This window comes from Coffea arabica, chromosome 8e, assembly GCF_036785885.1.
Source record: "Coffea arabica cultivar ET-39 chromosome 8e, Coffea Arabica ET-39 HiFi, whole genome shotgun sequence".
In the NCBI taxonomy this organism is placed as follows: Eukaryota; Viridiplantae; Streptophyta; class Magnoliopsida; order Gentianales; family Rubiaceae; genus Coffea; species Coffea arabica.
Genome location: NC_092324.1, coordinates 6,103,498 through 6,126,143, shown reverse-complemented (window position 1 = coordinate 6,126,143; position 22,646 = coordinate 6,103,498). Strand labels below are relative to the sequence as shown.

The window sequence follows — 22,646 nt, the reverse complement described above, 5'->3', positions numbered from 1 at the left end:
TTCTTAATTTTTGTGGAAGTAATTAGTTTTCTAATTGATTTTAGTCACTTGAAATAGTAGCCAAGGAATTTTCTATTTTATTTAGGATTTAGAGGTTGTTTCCTATTCTGTATAAATCTAAGAATTAGCACTAGTTTTCTGTTGTTATTTGGGTTTTGGCCAAATAATGTTTCCTATAAATAGATGGGTGGCATACTACAAAGTAACACACAAGGAGCATATAAGGGCGACATATAGCCTTATACATGGGGGTAAGAGAGGCTTTTTCGAAGATGAGAGATGGTATATAAGAGTTAGATTTGGGTTCAAGTGGTATTCTTTTATAAGGTTTTTCTCTCATGATAAAGAACGAATTTCTCTCCGTAGACGTAGGCTCAATGATAGAGTCAAACCACGTTAAATATTGTGTCATTTATCTTTCATACTTATGGTTTGTTTGTCATTAAATTGTTGTGTACTTGATGTCTCAATAGTTGTTTGTTCCGCGCTTGGATCCTAACAATTAGGTGTTCTTTCATACTTACGAGACTGGGTTGCTCATGGACACTTGAATCCGAACAAACTGGTATCAAAGCAGGATTCATAGTTAAATCTTGGTTGACTATTGAGATCAAGCGAATTGGTGGTTGTTACCAATTAGATGGAAGCTTGAAAATATAAAGATACTTAACGGTGAATCTAGGCAGGTAATTCAAGGGTAAAAAAAAGGTGGAGTCCAATGTTGATTTTGGACATGAATTGATGGAGACTTTCTCACAACTCCATTAGTTGATACTTTATCTAGAATGGTTATTAGATTCGGATTATATTTTTTAGGTGGTGTGATATGTGTCCTAAAGAAACAAAAGGATCTAATTTTCAAGTGCTAGAAGACTGACAGTTACGAGTTTTTTATTTTAGATGGAGTCTTGGAAACAACATTTGGTGAGACAGTTTTGAAAATAAGAAAAAGTATGGTGATTTTACCACTTAGTTGCCTCAATGGTTAGAAATAGAACTTATAGAAGGGGATCCCAAGTGGCAAGTGGTGGTGAGAAAAAATCCGACAAAGGAAGACGGTGAATTGAGACACTTTCTCACGAGTCAACTGGATATTAGACTCGATGTAACTGTACATATTCATTTACCGATTGAATCAATTTGGTGTCAGGACTATGTTGATTCGGATGTGTAACTTAGTACCATATTATTTGATAGTTGACAGCAAATGGTTGTTAAAAGAAATATTCGCCAAGATGGAGATTTGTTAGAAAATTGACTTAATTTCTTTTAGATAGTTTTCTTAATTTGTGTGGAAGTAATTAGTTTTCTAATTGATTTTAGTTACTTGAAATAGTAGTCAAGAAAATTTCTATTTTATTTAGGATTTAGAGGTTATTTCCTATTCCGTACAACTCTAGAAATTAGCACTGGTTGCCTGTTGTTATTGGCTTCAAATCCTCTGTCCCCAAAGTAGTCTCTGTCCCCTCTGTCTCTTATTTATACAGCTGCCATGTGTCTCTAATCTTTTGTTAATCCAAACTCAAATAAATTTTAGATTAAATAACTATTTCTTGCAAAACAAGTGAATTTTGGAATAACTAAAATTTAATTATAAACAAGAAAATATTACCTATGACAATTGCGTTGAGCACAACATACGTTGGCTATTTGGTTCCCATATGTTTAAACCATCTCTACTACCAGTAGGATGTTCATGCACATGCTTAAAAATAAAAAATATAAATGAATAATTGTATCATCAAGACTAAAAAAAAATTATATCAGCATAATATCTAATTAAAAGCTTGCTTTTCATGCAAACAAACCCATGGTTTATTTGAGTTTGGATTAATAAAAGATTAGAGGCACGTGGCAGCTATATAAATAAGGGACAGAGGGGACAGAGACTACTTTGGGGACAGAGGATTTGAAGCCGTTGTTATTGGGTTTTGGCAAATAATATTCCCTATAAATAGATGGGTTGGCATACTACAAGTGACACACAAAGAACAGACAAGGGCAACATGTAGCCTTATATATGGGGATGCGAGAGAGTTCTTGGGAGATGAGAGATTGGTATATAAGAGTAGGATTTGGGTTCAAATTATATTTTTGTATAAGATTTTCCTCTCATAATAAAGAACACGTTTCTCTCCGTGGACGTAGGCTCAATGATAGAACCAAATCACGTTAAATATTATGTGTCATTTATCTTTCATACTTATGGTTTGTTTGTCACTAAATTATTGTGTACTTGATGTCTTAATAGTTGTTTGTTCCGTACTTGGATCCTAACAAGTGGTATTAGAGTTTAGTTGCGATATTGGGCTGCTTATGGACACTTGGATCCCAACATGGTGCCATTAAATTGAAGAATGTACTAATGCTTACTTAGTCTCAACACTACTTTTGTGTGCTAAGATCCTAAGTTCCATCTATCACTACAACAAAAATGGCCTTTAACGGCATTTAAAGGTATCAATATAGATAATCTAACCTGACACTTTATCTATCCTCACACCTAGGGCGAGTGTTGTCCATTCCAATGTGGGGATAGCCTCAAATCTTTAGCAGCATTCAAATGTGTCAGGAAAACCATGCTGCTATAGCATTCCCTCTGCCAACAAAAACTTTTTTTTGTGATAATCGAAAGTGTCAGTATAGCATTAGAACATCAGTAACGGATCAGTAGGATATCCAATTTATGAAGGCATCTTGAGTTGTCTTAATATATGGCTTTAAGGACACGTAGCCATGTGAATTTACACTGCTTTGGATGACATGCCCATTTGTCATTAGTGTTTTTCGAAGCTAAGCTATGCTGACACTTTTAATTGCTAGGAGTTTTTTCCCTGTTTTTTTTTATATGGAAGCAACCTGCAATTAGTCCTCCTTGCTGTACATTCCATCAACCAGAATCCCAAGAGACTTGTAAAATTATCCCAAAGAGCAGAATGCATATAGCAATTTAAAAGAAGAAGTCGATACTCAAATATAATTCATTGAATTAAAAGTCGGTAACAAGTACAAACATAGCAAGTACTAAAATCCCAAACAAGTATTAAAACATTCTCATGTACACAAACTTGAAATACTCTCTTGTGCACAAACTAAAAGATTCTCATCCCTAACAAGTTGAAAGAACTAACAGTAGCTTCCAAACTTTCCAATGAAATGAGAGCTTTCAGTCATAACCACGAAGTCCCCATCAATCTTCAGCTGGTTCCACCTATGCACAAAGTTTGTGGGGGATCATTAGATCATCATACTAACAAGAGCTTTCCAGAAAAGCCACAATGTATTTGCCAAAGATCAAATTAAATTGCCATGATTCTAGAGGCGAAACCATTCATGATGAGACCTAAGAGCCACGATGTAAAGACATGAACCCCTTTTCCACTACTCTGGGTTAGGCCACGAGCCATGTCCTTTTGTTTGATTCAAAGTTAGGAACCATTCTAAGGATTTAAATTTGTTCAAATTTTCTGTATTCCACGAAATAATCACTTCCAGGGGGAAATTTTGCAACCCACTCACACTTAAGATCAATCTGCTATCAATGAAAAACTAAACCTTGTATGCACTCAGTAACATAAAGTCAACTGCTAACAAAACTAGTTACATGCATTTCATATCGGCAATTACGGGACAGATCAATGCGTAAAGTTAAAAGCTTTCAGAATAAGTATTAGCAACTCAATGCCCATAAAGCCAATACATAAATGTGCAGCAGTAGCGGATCATGAAGCTTTAGTTGCATTTACTTCTTAAATATTAGTTAGAGAAAAGATCATAACGTTTCCCACCTAGAAGCTTTAATTTCATCTAATAGTTACCACCTCATACTTGCCAACAACCATAATCACACCACTCATCCTCTTATACCAACCACAAAGTCCAATAAACCCAATCTCCTGCCCCCTGACCCTCCTCTTCCCCACCCCCCCCCCCCAAAAAAAAGAAAACTAAAAAAAGAAAGAACATAACAAGAAATGGTTCTTGGAACATTTACAATTTTCACAACCCTTTCACAACAAATACATGGAAAGCACTAATGAACATCATCTGTAGGCCCAATTGAATCAAACAAAACTGACTACTAGTCCTCAATTTACTGTACAACCACTAACCACCGACATGATTACTACCAAAAATGCATCTGCAAAGCAGAAGCAACCTCTTTAATTCATAAAACAGAGTACAAAATCAACCCATTTTAGTACTCAACTTCCATCCTTAAAATCCAGAAAAGGCCATGCAACATCCTTAATCTTCCTCACAAAGACTAAAGACCGTTCTTTGATCAGCTTATACCAAAACCCCACAAAATTAAAACACATATTTTTCAGTTTCAAGAAATATCACGAGCCAAGATTTACCTTTAGAGAAGACTTAAAGCAGCCCTTCCGGTACATAGACTGGAAAACTTAATGATGTATTGCTGTCCTATCCTTGACCAGGGCCTTTTAAATACTTAATGTAATTACCTAGTAGATCAAGAATTTAGTTTCTTTTTGGTATTAATGTTTTCCACATGAATTAGGAGTTTGTTTTATCTTTTCTTGGCTTCCTCGTGAATCAGGGAATATAGAAAATGGAAACATAAGAGAGATCACTCAATAAAAAACCTATACTAGGTTATTTTCGTATTTATGGTGAAACCATATATTACCTAATAACTTTTCAGTACATCAAATTGCAATCATGGACAGCAAAATGTGCATTGCATCCGTTGCTTTCGCGAAAAATTTGAACTATACTAAAAGGAATGTCTTAAAATTTTTACCTCCAAAGGAGGGAAGTTCTGCATTAGTGCTCAAAAGAAGCTGTGCTTTTGTTCCTGTGCAGAGTCTCCATTTCCTTTCTTTAAGGTAAAATTGTTTGGAGAGGCATTCATTGCTAAAGTTTCTTGATACAAAGCCTGCAAAAATAGTTTCCCCAAATTTTAGTAAAGACAAAAGCGAGGCTAAATCAAATGCTTGTATGAGAAAGATAGTTTACCATTTATCATTGCCAGATATACTCTCATTGCCCTACTTCTTAGACTGCAATTCAACTTTCAAAGCCTTAAGAAGGTCTTGCATTTCAATTTGTTGGTTTTGCATTTCAGCTTGTCAGTTCTCCAGCCTTTGCATAAGTTGCTATTAAGTTTGGACTTGAATTTCCATCTCAGCTGAGCGCTTTTCAGCTTGTTCAGCATTTTTCTTGAATTTTCCAACCATGTCAGGTACGAATAACAACAATTCATTAAAAAACAAGACAGATTATGTCCCATTACAGAAGATGCAAAAGAAAGCTCCGAAGTCTGAATTATAAGTTGTAAGTGTGATTATAATTTTAAGCTAGTCCTAAAATTATACATCTCAAACTACACAACATCAACTCCCAAGTTTGAAAAAGAATAACCAAAGGAGATTTCAAGTCATGAACAACCCCTCCATATGATACATACCCAGCCTACTCAATCAGATTGAATTTGAGGGAAAAAAATAGGGTCAGATCAAGCACATAACATCCCATCTGTTCCAATTCTGCGTACCCATACAAAAGCTCCAATTAGCTTGCTAGATAAACTAAATCAACCCCAAAAACTAGTGGCAAAACACATCTAATTTAATGTTTTCTAAGTTTGTTGAGTAGGTTTGTCTAATGAGGGAAAGAAGCAGAAAGTATGGTCAACATTTTACACTACCAACGACAACAACCAAAAGTTTCCAACCGCTGGTCAATTTTTGTTCAACTCTCACCCTGCCAAGTCCAGCCCTAGTTGGGTTTTGTGCAAAAAATGGTTGGGAAGTAGCAAGTGCTTCCCAAGCAGGCCAAGAGGCAGATGATGCAATTAATCTAGGGGATTCATGATGACAAGGCAAAAATTTTTAACAATTTTTTCCCCTAAGTTAAAAATTAGGGCAATAAAATTTCTAGGGATGAAAAGATTAATCATGTAAATAACCATAAAATTACACCCTAAATGCAGATTCGACAAGAATGCAGGTAGAAATTTTCAAAAAAAAAAAGAAACAAGCTTAGGGCCAAAATATTTGCAAATTATTTTAGAGAGAAAGAGGAGAGGGAAAGAACTAACCTTTGCTGCAGACACTTGGAGAATTACTTGGTCTTCATGCCAGAGAGCCATGGTACTTCACTGGTCTTCAATCGTCGGAGAGATTGAGATTGCAGTAGTGAGGTGGAACTGTGGAAGTAGAGGTGAGAGTGGGCGTCTGAGTGAAAGTGAGGTAGAGGTGATTTGTGAGAGAGTTCAACACTTATAAAAGCTTTGTTTTGCTTCTGCACGGTAAAAGACAATTAGACAAGAGTCCGCCACTTTTTTTGCCTTGAAGAAGAAAATTTTGACTAAGTCTTTTGGCCGCCAAAATGAAACTTTGGAGTTTCCGCCAAAATCAAACGCTATCGCTTTGTGTCTTTTTTTTTTATACATCTTACATTTTCTTAAATGTCATGATAGGTAGTCTAAAGGCACATTATTATTTTTATATTAGATAAAATAAAAAAAATTAAAGTATATATTATTGAGTTGATAATAAGTGTCATGATAGGATTGCTATAATGACACAAACCAGAAAGTGTCCTTATAGGCACGTCAGGAAAAGTCATTTTTGTTGTAGTGTATGCCAATTCCATCATCATCTACCAATTTTTGATTGATAAACAATAACTAAAATGATTTGTAAATAGTGATCAATTAAGCATGACAAATGTTCAAACAAGCTTAGATGAAGTAGAAAGTACAAAAGGTAACATTCATCCACTCATTCAACCCAAGATCAAGAAACACAAGGCATCATCCGTGAAATATATTAGCTAGACATGAGGAATAAACAAATAAATCTTAGATATTTGGTGAATATCAACATAAATCTAATGAAATTAAGAGAAAGTGAGAAGAAAATGCTTATTCTAGCTGAGGAATAAAGATCTTCAAGCTCTAATTTCTCTTTTATTTTCAAAATGCTAAGATTATATCAATAGCTCATCAATAGTGGTTCTAAGAATCCTTTTCTAGAGAGAGATATAAAGAGAGAGAGAGAGAAAGAGAGTAAATTCTAGTCTAAAAACTATTTCTTTCTTTCCTATTCTTCTAGATGTCTCAAGAAAAGTTCAAGACTCTTGTTCAAGAAGCTTCTTCCAAAAGCTTTGATTCATCCTTTCTTGGCACAATTTGACGTTGAGATGACATAGAGTTGTAAAAAGGTGATGAAAAGTTGATGTTTTAGGCCCAAAAAGCAGCTATCAAAATGTCCTAGTTGTCACAGGAAAGAGAGTTAAAAGTTGGTTGCAAGTTGCACAGCTTGAAGAAGTTTCTCGCTCAAGAATCCGACTCGGCATTCGGCTTGACTTTCGTTAATCAGCACCGTATACCTCTCAATACCCATGCTTTTGAAAACTTTTTGGTGAGTATCTTGCTTGATATCTGGTTGAGTTCCCTCTATCTTTTACCATTTATCTTGTATTCTTGTCACAACAAATTTAACAACTAAGTCTGCCCTATTTCGCATAATTTTCTATACTTTGCTTACTACATTAACTAGTTATCACCTAATCAACTAAATTACCATTCTCATAATCATTTTAAACCCACTTCAACCACAATCCATTCAAAATATTTACAAAATATACATTTATCAAATGGCAATAGGTTGATCCATTCTTTAGTATTCTTGATCATTAGTGGAATCTATACCCTAAATCCTTGGTATTTGATAAATTTTCCTCTAAAGTCTTCATCTACAAGTTATTTATTATATTTCCAATTTAGTTGAATTATTTATCTTTTTATTGCTTTAACCTATATTTGTCTAAATAATAAAGTAAGTACCTAATAGTTGATTAGAGCTCCTTGTGGGATCGATCCTTATACTCCTTAAACTATAATTACAGCTTGTGTACTTGCAGATAAACGGGAATGTTTAGAATCGAACTTGTGTGCATGTTTGAAACCCGTCAGGTTCATTCCCAAAATATTAAATAAATACAAAGGTAATGAAATTCCAAATAGGATTTTTCATTTTATTTCCAAGACCTTGGAAGATTATGCTCATAAATGTGAAAAAAGAAGGTGCATGATTGTATCAAAAACCTAGTTCGTTTATATTCAGAAAGAAAGAACCACACATATGAGTGGTTATAAAACTCTTATTCAAAAAGGGAAGTGGAGAATTCTTTCATGTGAAAGGTCCACTTGCTTCTGGCCTTTATTCACTTTATTTTGCTTTGTAGATGTGACAATGTTAGATTATAATAAGCACGTCTTTTTTTTTTATCCATATATCTATTGACGTAATTGTTAAAGAATTTGACGTAGACAGGGAGGAAAGATCTTGTGCATCACAAACTAATCAAAGAATGAAAGTTTTCTTTTTTAATAATTTTTTTCTTTTTAAGTTTTTTTTTTGAAAAAATTATAGGTTAGGTTTAGATTGGACTAATATTACAGGCTATAAAATTCTTCACTTATAAAAGTGAGGACTAATGTGTGAATTGCATAATGAGGTGGAGCTTGTTTCTTAGTCATCCGTTCTCATCAATATAAATCCATGGCATCCCTTTCTGTCAATGTAATGGTTTGGCCAGCATGAGAAGATATGTTTTGCATGGCATTTAGTCTTGGTGCGATTCGTCTTTACCCCTTCTTCGCGTGAGAGCAAAAAGATGGAATCTCTCCTCTAAAGATGAAAATGTGAAACCCTAAGTTTGTCTAAAGAAGCCCTTGGTCATTGAATTTTATGCTACTAAAAAATTACATGAAAACAATTGTAGTATAAATGCAATTATAAAACTGCATCTTTGTTTGATGCTCAAATATACCAGTGATGGGTAATAATAGAGAAATTTAATTTGATTTGTGATAATATGGTCTAATTTCCCCAATCCAAGATGCTTTAGCAAAAAAGAATGAGATTATTCAAATGCACATAGGTCATAAAGTGGAACAAAGTTTGTGTTCTGGTTAAAATGGGGAGAAAGTGGAGATAGATTTTTGACATAGTTCTGATATTCAATGTGGACAACAAAGTGATGAAAATAGTACAATCTATCACCATTAGCAAGGAAGTCTATTAGGCTAAATTAACAACTTATGATGATAAGAAGTTTTAGCATTGAAATAGTAGTGCTGTGACAAAATTTCCAAGGCTGCTCCATTTGGATTAATTATTTTTGGGTGTATTTTTTAAAAACTAATACTATAATAGTGTATATGAAAAGTTTTGTTTAAATATTTTTTTGAGTTGCTTTTTGTTTGTGTATTACTATAGTATTGTATTTGAAAAATTTATTTTAAAAAAATAGAGAAATCCAAACGGATTGGATTTTCATCATTAGGAAGCATGAATTTGAAGAACTCCGGAATCTAAAATTTACGAGATATTTTCGCGCCTTGATGCTTTATGATGGTCATTGGAATTCAAACATTCTGATCACTTTGGACATCATCAGTTGGTTCAGATACTTAGTCGGCTAAGCAGGAATGATGTTTCTACCTAGTATAACTTTAGAGAATGATATTCAGAATTCATTGCAACATGATGTACCAAGTTCTATACTTTAAGAAAGAAACAATGACGTTTTCAATTTAATACAGGAAACTCTTTAAGTTGACATGTGAAATATCTCAAGAAAGATGTTTTTAACTTTTCACACTTGGCTGGGAACGTTAGCTTTTGAACTTTTAAGTGGTTTTAATCCTCAGCATGTATAGTTTTTGGTTCGTTTCTGCTCCACGATATGATAGTGACTAGGAATAATACCGAATTAATTGGAAAGTGTTAGAATTGTTACTTTCCAAAATCAAATACGATCATACAATTGGTGGTCAACTCAATTCTAATATTCACTCAATGATTCGTTATGTCTGTGGAAGGAAAATGGCTCGTACAAAATATTCTAGTGGTTATTTGTCTTGTCTTGAGCTATGGTCAATTCAACAGTCATTTGAAAGGATATAATATGCAACTTTCATTAATTGTTCAATCCATCTCCGATCAATTTTTCTGTGTACTTAAAGCAATCAACCTTTTTGTAGGCTTAAAGCTCAGGGCAACTTTTTAACACTTGAAGGAATTTCTGCAAATATATGAGATTGAGGCATCCATTTCAAAATGAACTGGCCATGACATATTCCTTCTATAAGATAAGGGGAAAAAAATTTGATGTTTGCGACCGAAAGAGAAAACGTAAATTACATCATTGAGAAAAACATATTCAAAATATACCTTTTATCCGTATTATGACCTATAGGACTGGTTGCACTTGATAGGATGCAATTCTTCTTCCTTTTGAATGGCTTTGACATATTTCGTGTAAGCAAATTAAATTTTATAAAGTAATCTTTACTTGATTAGTATATGTAAAGTTCTGGTTCATAGTCATGTAAGCACAATATACATTCTTTAGGAAAGCATGTATATCTAAATGCAATATGATAGTGACTAAGTTCAACAACTTCAACAAGTTTAGGAGCGAAAATGGATTTTCTCAAGAAGTTCAGGGACCATAGTGCAGTTATAATAAAAGATCACAATCAAGTGGACCGAAACCCGGCAGAAGTTCCCTGATTGATGCCCATAAATATCCTTTTCATTTCGAAAGTATATTTTTCTATCCTTTCTTCTCCTTCTGGATACGAATATGGAAAGTAGAATCATTAAAAAGAAGCACTTTCTTGATGAGAGAAAGTGATAAAAATACTTTTGAAGCTACTAAGAGATTGGACTTGAAGAACCCATACAAGGACAAAAACACACTTGAATTTTCTACGAGTTGAAGATATTATATTCATTATATTATGGAATCGCACATAATTTACAAAACCTGATTATGGTATATCTAAGGAATTCTGCTAAACCAGTTGCCCTCTCCCCTGTATACTTCCAATGTCTTAGAGACCCCCCGGGGGTGGGGGCTCCAACTTTGTTTTTATCTATATTCTTACTTTTAGTGCAAGTGGAGAGTTGGATGGAGGAGGAAAAATGGGAGAAGGATTTCAATATTCTCCCTACCAATCTAGTATTTTAATGGTTTATAAATGGCCATAGGAAGAGCCAACAATTAAGAAGCTCCATTATGTTTTGATCATCAGTAATCTGTTTTGCACCACTTTTTAGTGTGCTGATTTGCTTGGTAAACCATTTTTTTAAAATTCTTTCGCATTTGTGCTCTCTATTTCTTCCCTACAACCAATTAGTATAAAAAGAGAGAAACAATAATTGAGTTGAAAAAATGAGTGATTTTCCCTATTTATTTCGCTTCAACTTTGACCTACATCATTCTTCCCTATCAACTTATCGCAATTGTCGAATTTGTCCCTTGCGCTCTTGATCATTTTTTTAGCTTCCCATTCCTGTAGTTTCTGTGATCAAATGTAAAAAATTTGTTAACCTAATGCGTCATCTTCAATGTTTTGTTTTCTCCGCTTTTCTTTTTAAGTTGTTTTTCTTTCTCTTTCACTTTCTCTTTCCTCCTCCTCCCTTCATTTGAAACCCTAGAAGTTCAATATTTGGCTGGACAGCAATAGCAACTTCACTTGAACAGCTTAGTAGCCTAAACCAGTCCTACAAGTTAGAATCCTCTTCACTGGATTTCTCTCCACTAATCTATCCATTTATTTATATTTAAATTAGTAAAAAAAAAATTTAAGTCATCCAATTGTGTTATTACTTTTCTTTTAATCTCTAGATCAACATACTAAAAAGTAATATTTTTTTTGAGAATATTTTAGCACTCAATTTTATTGGGGTGTAATGGAAAGGAGCCTAATACCTAGTCCTACCGGCGTAAGAGAATAAGTATTAAGAAAGGCAGTATCTTTTCACAGACGTGCATGTGAGATATTGATCTGCACTTGGTGCAAAATAATTATTTTGGTGATAAATTTCGTCCGTAGTTGTCCATTTCCAAAGATTTTGGAGAACAGCATGCATTTTATATTTTACAGTTATCTTTAGGTATCTGACATTGGATCTTGAAAAAATCCCACATGACACTCTTGGGATGTTCATTTCTTAAACCATATCAACTAACACTAACCTAAACGACAAAAAACAAATGAAAATTCTTGGAAAACGTGAAAAAGTTAAGATTCTTATGAAGAAAAGGGCCATTGATACCTGGAACCAACTAGTCGTGAAACGCTACAAATAATGAAAGACCTTCAGCACATCCATAACACTTCACCCCTTCACTAGCTAGTTCACTTCCCTCCTCATAACTAGTAGCAAGTTGCAGGATTTGGCCCCTCTTTTTTGGGCGGTCTAACAGAGACTATGCCTAGTGGTGGAGACCCTCTAGAGGTTGGACGTGTGATCGGGGACGTTTTGGACCCCTTCACAAGGTCCATAAGCCTTAGAGTGATCTACGGTGGCAGAGTAGTGATTAGTGGCAGTGAACTCAGAGCCTCCCAGGTTGAGAGTCAGCCTAGGGTTGAGATAGGAGGTGACGATTTTCGTACCTTCTATACTTTGGTAAGTAAAATGATCATTATCTTCACTATTAATGCTTATTTTGGTCAGTTTCCACGAGCCATTATTCCATTCCAAAGTTTCGTTCCGGGATGAGATCCATAGTAGTGTTCGATGATTCCGTTCACAACATCATATATACTCGATTGCATTGATTGTTTTCATGCATAAGGGCACAGGATTACGAGGTAACAAAGATTGAAAATTCGTCATATATGCCATCATTCCATTAACAACATCATATATACTGGATTGAATTGATTGTCTTCATGCATAAGGGTACTGGATTGCGAGGTAAGAAAGATTGAAAATTCGTCAGAAAACCTTCCTATTTTTACTATCCCATCATGTAGAATTGGAACATATATAGTTTCTTCCTCTTTGGAATTAATCAATGAAAGTCCTAGGAGTGTAATATTTTTCTTTTTTCTTTGGTCTGGTTCTATTTGTTGCTTGAACGAGTAATCCAGCCTGGCTAAGCTAGGAATCAATAGTTCAGGTGGAAGGTGTTCCTTTTTGCGTTTTATTCTTTCGTCATGAAGACATGTTTGACAACGTTTTTGATTGTTGTTTATGAAGGTGATGGTGGACCCTGATGCTCCAAGTCCGAGTGATCCAAACCTTAGGGAATATCTCTACTGGTTTGTACTCACATGGCTTCTGTATCTCTGTCTTTACATATACGTCTTGTACATGCGCCACTTGTTCATGCAGCTCGAGATGGGCTACTAGCTAGGATTTGTAATCTTGGGTGTTTAGAAACATCAAAATATTTCCGATCAAAACTATTTCTACTTTCTAGTATACTATTGCATTGCAACTCAAAGGCAAAAAAAGAAGAAGAAAGAGTGAAAAAATGGAGTAGGGGTTTAGGATGAATTATGTGACAGTATTTTAGTTAGCACCAATGATAGAAAATTGTTTTAGTTTGTTAGACAGTGAGCAATAAATTTAGTTTATTAGGTAGTAATTAAATATTAGAAAGACGTTATTTCCGTAGCAATATATGTTTTGGTACATAACATAATAGGACGCAAGAAACTTTGTAATTCCTTGCAACCTTTTAATTACTTATAGGTGCATGCGTAAGTTCATAATTTACAATTTAACGGTGATAAAAATAAATGTTTTTCTAAACTCAATACTTAAATGAAGATATTCCCCTAGTCAGCAAGGGCACATTTACAAATTAGTTGATAGAATTGAATCTTTCATTTGAATTTCCATACCTAAAACTATCGACTTTCTTTGGCTAGTGGGGGCACGATTAGTGGATATGACACAATCTTGAAAATTTCGATTGAAAAATGGTGAGCAGAGACAAGAGAATTTGGTTGGGCTAAAGTCTAAACCATATTTGTGAATTTCCATATATATATATATATATATGACCAAAAGAAACAAAAGGGTTAGATATGCCCAAAATATACATATAATGACAGATAGTAGGTACGTGATCTAGTCAAATTGAAGTCCAAATACTGCTGAAAGATTGACCATGAATTTTAAAATCACAGCATGATGTCGGTATCGTTGGGGATCGTATACATTATGGGAACAAAGAACTGTAGCCCATGTTGCCATCGTTGTCGCTATATGAATATTCGTGAACGAGACCCTTCTTTAAGGCAAGCAAGTTTTTGTTTTTAAAATTTTTATTTGAAATCTATGCAAGCATAGGCTGCTGTTGTTTTAACGGATGATTTTTCCTTCAGGGAAATAAACATTTCTTGGTCATGATTATTCTTGGTTCTCTTGACTAACAATTTTCAATCCAGCTTTCATATTCCTTCGTCCAGCTAATTATTACTTTATTGTGATGCTTGGACAAAAATCAACTCAATGATTCAAAAGAATTTCATTTAAATTGTTATAGCTTCATATTTGTAGGTCTAGTAGAACAATTCCATATGGATTGCCATTTTTTTTAAAAAAAAAAACTGCTTTTATTTTTGGATCTATAGTAACAATTTTAAAACGCACACAATCTCAAATACAACTTAACAAAAAAATTAAAAAATAAATTTTACCACATTTCTTTTCCATGCACCATGCACCATGCACCACGCACCATAACCCATCACCATCGCCACCTCTCCACTCCTCCTCCACCTCCACCTCCACCTCCACGACCACAGTCCCTCCCTCTCCTCTATCCTCTCTCTTCCTTTCCCTCCCCGTCCTTCCTCCTCCCTCTTCTTCCCCTTTCCCTCCGATCCCTCCCCCGCAACCCCTTCCCCTCCCTTCCCTCCTGATCTGTTGTGATCAGGTCTAATCATAGGTCCAACCAAATTTGTTCTTGGGCAATTGTGGCTCACAACCAGATCATGAGGGAAAGGATCGGAGGGATTATAGGAGAGGAGAAGGGAGGATGAAGAGGGTGGAGGAAGAGGAAAGGGAAGGAAGGAATAGAAGAGAGGAGGAGGGAGGGAGGAAAGAGGTGGCGGCGGCAACCGGTGGTGGTGAGTGGTGATCAATTTTTAAAAAATATCAAAAAATTTTAATTCTAAAAATATTTCAAAAGACATTCTCAAAAACACTCTAAAAAACACTCCTAAAAACATCTAACCATCTATAATAAAAGTTTGTCACATATACCATTACAATAAAATTTTTTAGAAGCACTTCAATTCACTTAATCCACATGAAGCTAAAAGTATAGTACTTTAGAGCCCAGACTAGGTATCTATTTTCCAAGGTGGAGATGCGAGTGCACAAAGATTCCTCAAAGTGCTTTAATGTAGAATATATTTCTCTTTCCACCTTTCCGAAAGTGGACAAAGATAGAAACTTTGAGTATCTTTGCTTTTAGTTATAAATCTCTTGCGGGCTTATTGAATTGGCATTTAGAATGAATTAATCATGAGGCTTTCCAGTATCATATTATCCTGAAATTAGAACATTGCTAATTTATGTTCCCATGATTAGTTCTTCAAATTTCTTCTTGAAAAGATCATGGATTAAGACTTAGCCTATGTAAGGTGAGCATGCATGCATAGTCATCATTCTTGATTTCATGGTTCATTTAGTTATGATGTTGGCAAACCATTCACAGGTTGGTCACAGACATTCCAGCCACCACAGGTCCATTATTTGGTGAGTGTTTCTATTTGTTAAATTTAGCGTATATTTCTTATTATTTCTCTCATCTTGGTGAGTGTCTCTGCAACCTTGATTTCATGTCGAAGATGCTTTGGCAGATGAAATAGTGATTCACCTGATCTGCGCATGCTTACTAGTGGTAAGACCAAAATGCACGAATATAGAGAAAAACAATAAAGTCCAAATTTGATAAAGTTAACCAACTGGTTTAGCCCAATTGGTCGGGGTCAACCTTAAGGTGCTGACGCTGCCAAGATCGGGGCTCGTGACCTTGAAACGAAATAAATATTTTTCTCACTATATGTGGATTGTTGTTTTCATCACTACCAAAACCTTGACACTTGGTGGGGTAGGAGGTGACAAATGTGGCAGGTCACTTCAAGTAACTATTAGACGAGTTCACTCGTCTGAACCGGTAGGTGATTCAATCTCGTTCGATTTCTCTGAGGGTTTCTTTAGGTTCTCTCTCTCCCATGGTATAGAATAAATGTAGGATCTATCGTCTTAGACAAAAAAAAAAAGGCTGTTGTTTTCATCATAATATAGGTTACTTGCAATATTAATCAGATGTAATCATTTGACGACTCATCTAAATTGGGTTGTAATTCAATTTGTGAGGATTATAAGTGCAATGTTCATATTTTTCAGTCAAAATATTATTGATTAATTTAACACACGAATCAAACATTGGAGTCTAAAACTATATTTCTCCCTTTATGTTAAATGTAGTTAGTGAAAGGATGTCTTAGTCAAGAGACTCAAGATACATGCGAATCATCATCCAAGAAAATATTATTAGTATATGAAACAAATTTTTAGAATGCTGTGACTTAATTAGGGACTGATCAAACCCATAAATCCTCACCTCCTATACTATTCAACTAACAGGAGACGAGGATCTGAAGAGTTCTACTAGAATGTTATTTAGTCAATAAGTTGCAATGTGGATTGTGAAACTTGGATGCGTGAATAAGTTCCTTGGCATGCTGCTTCCACTAGAGGCTTGGATGGAAAGGGCATTTTCCATGCCTAAATTAATGTCTGAGGGCTTCAATTTTTAGTGTCTACAAGCGCCAATGCTATGACAATGTTACCATGTACTAAATGAAAATGATATCAAATAAATATTGGCAGTCATCAAAAACTAGAATAAAAAGAACAACGGGTATGCCATAATTTTGCCAGTCTTGTGTGCATTGACGAAATAACTGTATTTTGGTGATGACTGTAGGCCGGGAAATTGTGTGCTATGAGAGTCCACGGCCATCTGTGGGAATCCACCGCTTAATTTTTGTACTTTTCCGGCAGCTTGGGCGGCAGATAGTCTATGCACCAGGGTGGCGCCAGAATTTCAGCACCAGGGACTTTGCTGAGCTGTACAATCTAGGCTTGCCTGTTGCAGCAGTTTACTTCAATTGCCAGAGGCAGAGTGGCAGTGGCGGCAGAAGGACATAAGGGCACATGAAAAAATAATTGCGTCCTACTACTGTTGATTAGTATTAGTTGGTGGTCTTAGAATCATATTAATAGTGATAAAAGATGGGGTAATCTCTTACTATGTAGGGGCAATGGATACCATATAATTTAGATTATATATTTTAGCTAGTACTACATATGCTATTTGTAATACTCAAGTACTAAATTGGGGGATTATTAGAAGTGAAACTTGAAGACGCAAAAAAACTAAGGGACTAGTGTGCAAGATAAAGATTTGTTGGAAGAATTTATGAAAATTACAGTTTTTGTCCCTAATGTTTGGCCACAATTGATCCCCAATATTTGGCCTATGTGCCAAATTGGTCCCCAACAGTCCGACCAAAATAAGTCAGGTCTCCGAAGTTTGTGATTACAGGTAAATTTAGGACAATTAACAGAAATGAAACAATGACTGATGGTCAAGATTAAATTGCTGTTAGTCAATCATTTTGCCTTTGCACTTTTGGTCCCCAATGTTTTGATTTTGAATCATTTTATTTCGTAATTTTTAAATAGTGATATTAAGGGTTTTTAGCATGAATTGAAATACAAATTAAAATGAAATAGTATTAATTGGGCAATAAGAATTATAATTAAACTTCTTTTTCTTCTTCCTTTTCTTTTAATTTTTGTTTCATTTATTCATGCTAATAATAATACATCATATCTTTTTTTTTTCTTCTTATTCTATACTTTATGTTTTATTGTTTATTGGCATATTATCATCTTAGTTTATGAATAAAACATGCCAATCATAAATAAAATATAAAGCATTAGAAGAAAAAGAGAATTCTAATTTTATAATCTAAGTTTATTACAGTCACTACTACAAAAAGATTTGATGAAACGGTATTCCCTATTTCATGCCTATTATCCTATTGGATTGCTATCATGGGTTTTTCTTAGGCCAGTAGAGGCATGTGGAGCCCGGCGGAGGCACATGCCTCCACTGGCTAAAGAGTAGATCCGCTAGTGGATTAGACACAGCCTGCCGAGTCTTGAATTAAAGGTAAAAATGCTGAGCGGCGTTAAGAGTTTGGTGGGCTAGACGAAATTGTGATCTTGAAAACAAAGACTTCTACACAAATTTGAATTGGTACCTTCTAATGTTTTAGATTTGAGGAAACTGCCGACGTTTCTGTAAAATCACGCTAGATAGCCTAAACCAAGTAAGGGATGGATATATATGCACAAAATCTAGAAATAATGACAGATATTAGACAGTTAGTTTTGTCACATCTAAGCTATAAATACAATTGTTGGTTAAGGTTGAAAGATGAACAAGTTTGAATAGTAATTTGTGTTTAATAAACTTTTAAGTCCAGCTCAATTAATATAGAAGTAAAATTTATATGTAAAAAATTCAAACTACTCAAACTCGACTTAGGTTTAACTTGATAAAAGTCGGTTCTAACTCGATTTGAGATATAAACAAATCAAATTTAAATAAATTTAAAATTTATCAAAATAATCAAATAAATTTGAACACTACAGTTTTCAAATTACTTAGATTCATTTACAGTCCTATTGCTGATTATAAATTCTTTGTAATATGAGGGGATGATATTATGGGAACAAAGAAATGTAGCCCATGTTGTGGTTGTGGTTGTCGTCATTGTTGTATGAATATTCAAGAATGAGACCCTTCTTTCTTTCTCAGCTTCTGCAAAAATATTCCGTCATAGAATCACAACCTCTAAAACCACTCTTTTTTTTCATTCCAAATGTCAAAACTGCTAAGCCATTCTATGGTCCCTATTTGTCCACTACGGATTGAGCCAAATTCTAGTGGCTATGGTAACTTAAAATTTTATTTTATTTAATTTGTCATTGTGATTTTTTTTTTTGAGGCTACTGTTATGAGTGGCTGAGGCAAGCAAGTCTTCGTCTTTTAACTTTTTGAGGCTGCTATATGAGTGGCTTAGGATGCTATAATTTTAATGTTTAATTTATCCTTCAAGGAAATAAACATTTCTTGGTCATGATTTTTCTTGGATCTCTTGACTAGCAGTTTTGCAATACTTCTCTTTGCAACTTAATTAGCCATCAGCATCTGGCCTTAATATTTATGAGTTGAACTACATTTTACTTTATTGTGATGTTTGGATAATAATTAACTCATTGATTTAAAAGAATTTGATTTGAATTGTCATACGAGTGGAATTTATTAATGAGATAGCTTTAGTGAAGGACGAATATACATAGATCCTCTAAATCACATAGCTGTGTGACAAAATGTTTATACTTGATCTTAACATTTTTTTGTTTATACTTCATTTTTTGTAGGTCTAGTAGAAAAAGGGTATATTAGGAACCTAGGGCCCCGACTAGGATTCTATATTGGGAAAATGACCTGTTTCACCCCTCACATTTCGTAAAAATATTCTTTTCGTCCCTCACATTTAAAACGAAGCAAATTGGTTCTCCACATTTAAAAATCCAAACTTTTACATCTTAGAAATAAACTCTCAGTTGTGAATCAAATCATCTAACAACCCGATTACAAATTTTGGGAGTAAAATTGATAGATTACTCGCAAACACATATTTCCAACAAATAAATTAAAGCAATTAAAAAATCTTAATTAAAACTCATTTGTTTCTTCAAAAGAACGAAATAGTGCTAAAGCTCTCAAGCACTAAACCTTTAGTGCAACAAAACTGAGGAATATGTCTAAGGGAGCAGTACTATACTGGTCTGATATCTAGTTCTGGATTGTTTGTCAAGCATAGAGCTTTGAAGGAATTTTGTGGGGGAAAAATGCCGGATGTTGGCATTGGAACTCCAACGCTTCATGACCAGTTGCTTATCTCCCAATGCAAGGTTTTGTTGCACTAAGGGTTTAGTGCTTGAGAGGTTTAGCACTATTTCGTTCTTTTGAAGAAGCAAATGGGTTTTAATTAAGATTTTTTAATTGTTTTAATTTATTTGTTGGAAATATGTTTTTGCAAGTGATTTATCAATTCCATCCCCAAAATTTGTAATCGGGTTGTTAGATGGTTTGATTCACAACTGAGAGTTTATTTCTAGAATGTAAAAGTTTGGGTTTTTAAATGTGAAGGACCAATTTGCTTCGTTTTAAATGTGAGAGATGAAAAAAATATTTTTACGAAATGTGAGGGATAAAACAGGTTATTTTCTCCTCTATATTTCAAGGTGTGCAAGAGAGTAGACAAAGTTTTCTTGAATGGCTTTAATGTAGAATAAATTTCTTCTTTCGCCTTTCACAAAGTGGACAAAGATAGAAATTTAGATTGTTTTTGCTGTTAGTTATAAATTTCTTGCTGATTTACTGAATTGTCTTAATTTTGTAATGAATTAATCATGAGGTTTTCCGGATTTATATTGCCTTGAAAATTGAAAATTTCTAATTCATGTTCTCATGATTAGTAATTCAAATATCTTCAATAATTGTGGAGAAGGAACTCCTTCACAGAGTATTCCAATTATTATCAAGGCTGAATCACAAATTCCATGCCTGATGATTTTTTTTTTTTGATGCACATGCCTGATGATTCAATTTCAAATTTCATCTTGAAACTGCGTGTATAGTGTGCTCACTTGAGCACTTTACAAGGTGGCTTCTAAGTTATAAGGATCTTATTGTGCTGATATGAACGGCTTTTAGGAATTTTGTAAGTACTTTTTATTATTTTTTTATAGAAAAAATTATTTCATTCAAACAAATATGCACTAATGACAGAAAATACATCAAACAAACATAACATGCATACATATAGATCTGAAATCAATAGTTATAACAGATCTAAGAAAACAATAAAAATAAAGATAAAGTTGATACTCCTATATATCTTCCATCTAGATGAATCACTGTAACCTAATACATCAGTGTATGTCTGCTGGCAATCGGATCTATTTAAAACTAGTTCAAATTCAAAGAGAAATTTGGATATGATAATAATGGAGAAATTGTAAATCTGAAAAACTAGATTCTAGATCTACAAAATCTCAAATTTCACAAAGATAAAAATCTAAAAATCCCTCACAAGAAAAAACACAGAAGAGAATAAAACTTTTACTAGAACAATTTAAAAGAGAAGAAACTTTCACTAGGAAATCTTAGGATATAAGAATCTCTCTTTAAGAAATTTTAGAAGAGAATTTATTCAAATAAGAAAAATCAAAACTATAAAAGAGTACTCCTTCTCATACGAAAAGACCAGCTTTAATGTTTTTTTTTTTATACCAAGAGTATGACAAGTATTTGCGTGTTAAAAGAAAAATATATTCTTGAGTTTTATCTACTAGATTGTGCATATGACCAAAATAACACATAACTAGCCTTTCCACCTTATAGTTTGTTAGGGGTTATGAAACATATTTATCATATATAGAATTCAATTCATGTGTTATCTAATCTTAAATTCTTATTTATTTGAGATCTAGGAGACCATATTGGTCTAAATTCTCAAATAAGAGACCAACAATGAAAAGCCAAAGTTCTTTTTAACTAAAGCTTATTTGATTTCCACTGTTAGCCATTGCTAATATCTGGTTAGTTGTCTTAATTAGACAAAAATAAGAAATTTTGAGTATCAAAATTATTTTGATAATAATATTATGAATCAGATTGGCATAGAAGCCAAACATTGACAACTAAAACTGCAGTTCGTTCCTTTTCTTGAAATGTACTTAGCAAAAGGATATCTTAGTCAATCAATATGTGAATCATATTAATTCCTAAAGAAATGTCATTAGTATTTGAATATAAAATGTTCGAATGCTATCATTTGACGAGGGTCTGATGACGCCTATGATTCCTCACCTTCAGCACTATTCAACCAACAAAAGACGATGATCCTGAAGAATTGTGCTAGTACTTTATTTAGTTAATAAGTTGCATCATGGGTTGAGAAATTGGTTGCGTGAATAGTTGCTCAGGAATGCTGCTCCCACTTGAGGCTTGGATCAAATAGGTCATTTTCCTGTCCAAGTAAATGTCTGGTGGCTTCAATGTTTTAGCGTTTACGGGCACCAATATTGTGAAAACTTATTACCAAATCAAAATGATATCAAATAAAAATTGTTACTCATAAAAAACTAGAAGAAGAAACAAAGACGGGTGAGCCATAATTTTGCCAGTACTGTATGCATTGAAGAAATAACTTGCATTTTGGTGATGATTGTAGGCCAAGAAATTGTGTGCTACGAGACTCCACGGCCATCGACTGGGATCCACTGCATAATTTTCGTGCTTTTCCAACAGCTTGGGCAGCAGACAGTATGCACCGAGGCCGCGCCAGAACTTCAACAATAGGGACTTTGCTGAACTTTACAATCTAGGTTTGCCTGTTGCAGCAGTTTACTACAATTGCCAGAGGCAGAGTGGTACTAGAGGCAGAAGAAGATAAAGGGCAATGCCATCTATACATTTACTGTTATATGTTACTCGTCAAATATTAGTACGAAAGTGCACACATGGAGACATGTATCATACTACCCTTGGTTAGTACTACATGGTGTGGACCAAAAAAAAAAGGATTTTACTGTATGATGATGTTTTAAGGTCATGGACTTACATAGATCTTCATTAATAGTGAGAAATTATACCATTGTATTGCATCTTGGTGCATATAGTGGGCTAATCTC

At 34.2% G+C, this 22,646-nt stretch overlaps 1 protein-coding gene and 1 long non-coding RNA gene across 2 annotated transcripts; one reads left to right on the top strand and one right to left on the bottom strand.

The window, feature by feature from the left end:
• Positions 1–2,975: 2,975 nt before the first annotated feature.
• Positions 2,976–6,262, bottom strand: LOC140013111 (uncharacterized). Its single transcript, XR_011820182.1, has 4 exons — positions 6,068–6,262; positions 4,984–5,186; positions 4,769–4,903; positions 2,976–3,211 (listed from the first exon to the last, which is right to left on the bottom strand). It is a non-coding gene; the product is annotated as an uncharacterized lncRNA (long non-coding RNA).
• A 5,929-nt stretch (positions 6,263–12,191) lies between these two features.
• Positions 12,192–17,055, top strand: LOC113702874 (protein FLOWERING LOCUS T 1-like). Its single transcript, XM_027224031.2, has 4 exons — positions 12,192–12,461; positions 13,038–13,099; positions 15,514–15,554; positions 16,792–17,055. Exons 1-4 carry the CDS (start codon positions 12,264–12,266, stop codon positions 17,013–17,015), a joined length of 525 nt encoding a protein of 174 aa, XP_027079832.1. The 5' UTR covers positions 12,192–12,263; the 3' UTR covers positions 17,016–17,055.
• Positions 17,056–22,646: the final 5,591 nt, after the last annotated feature.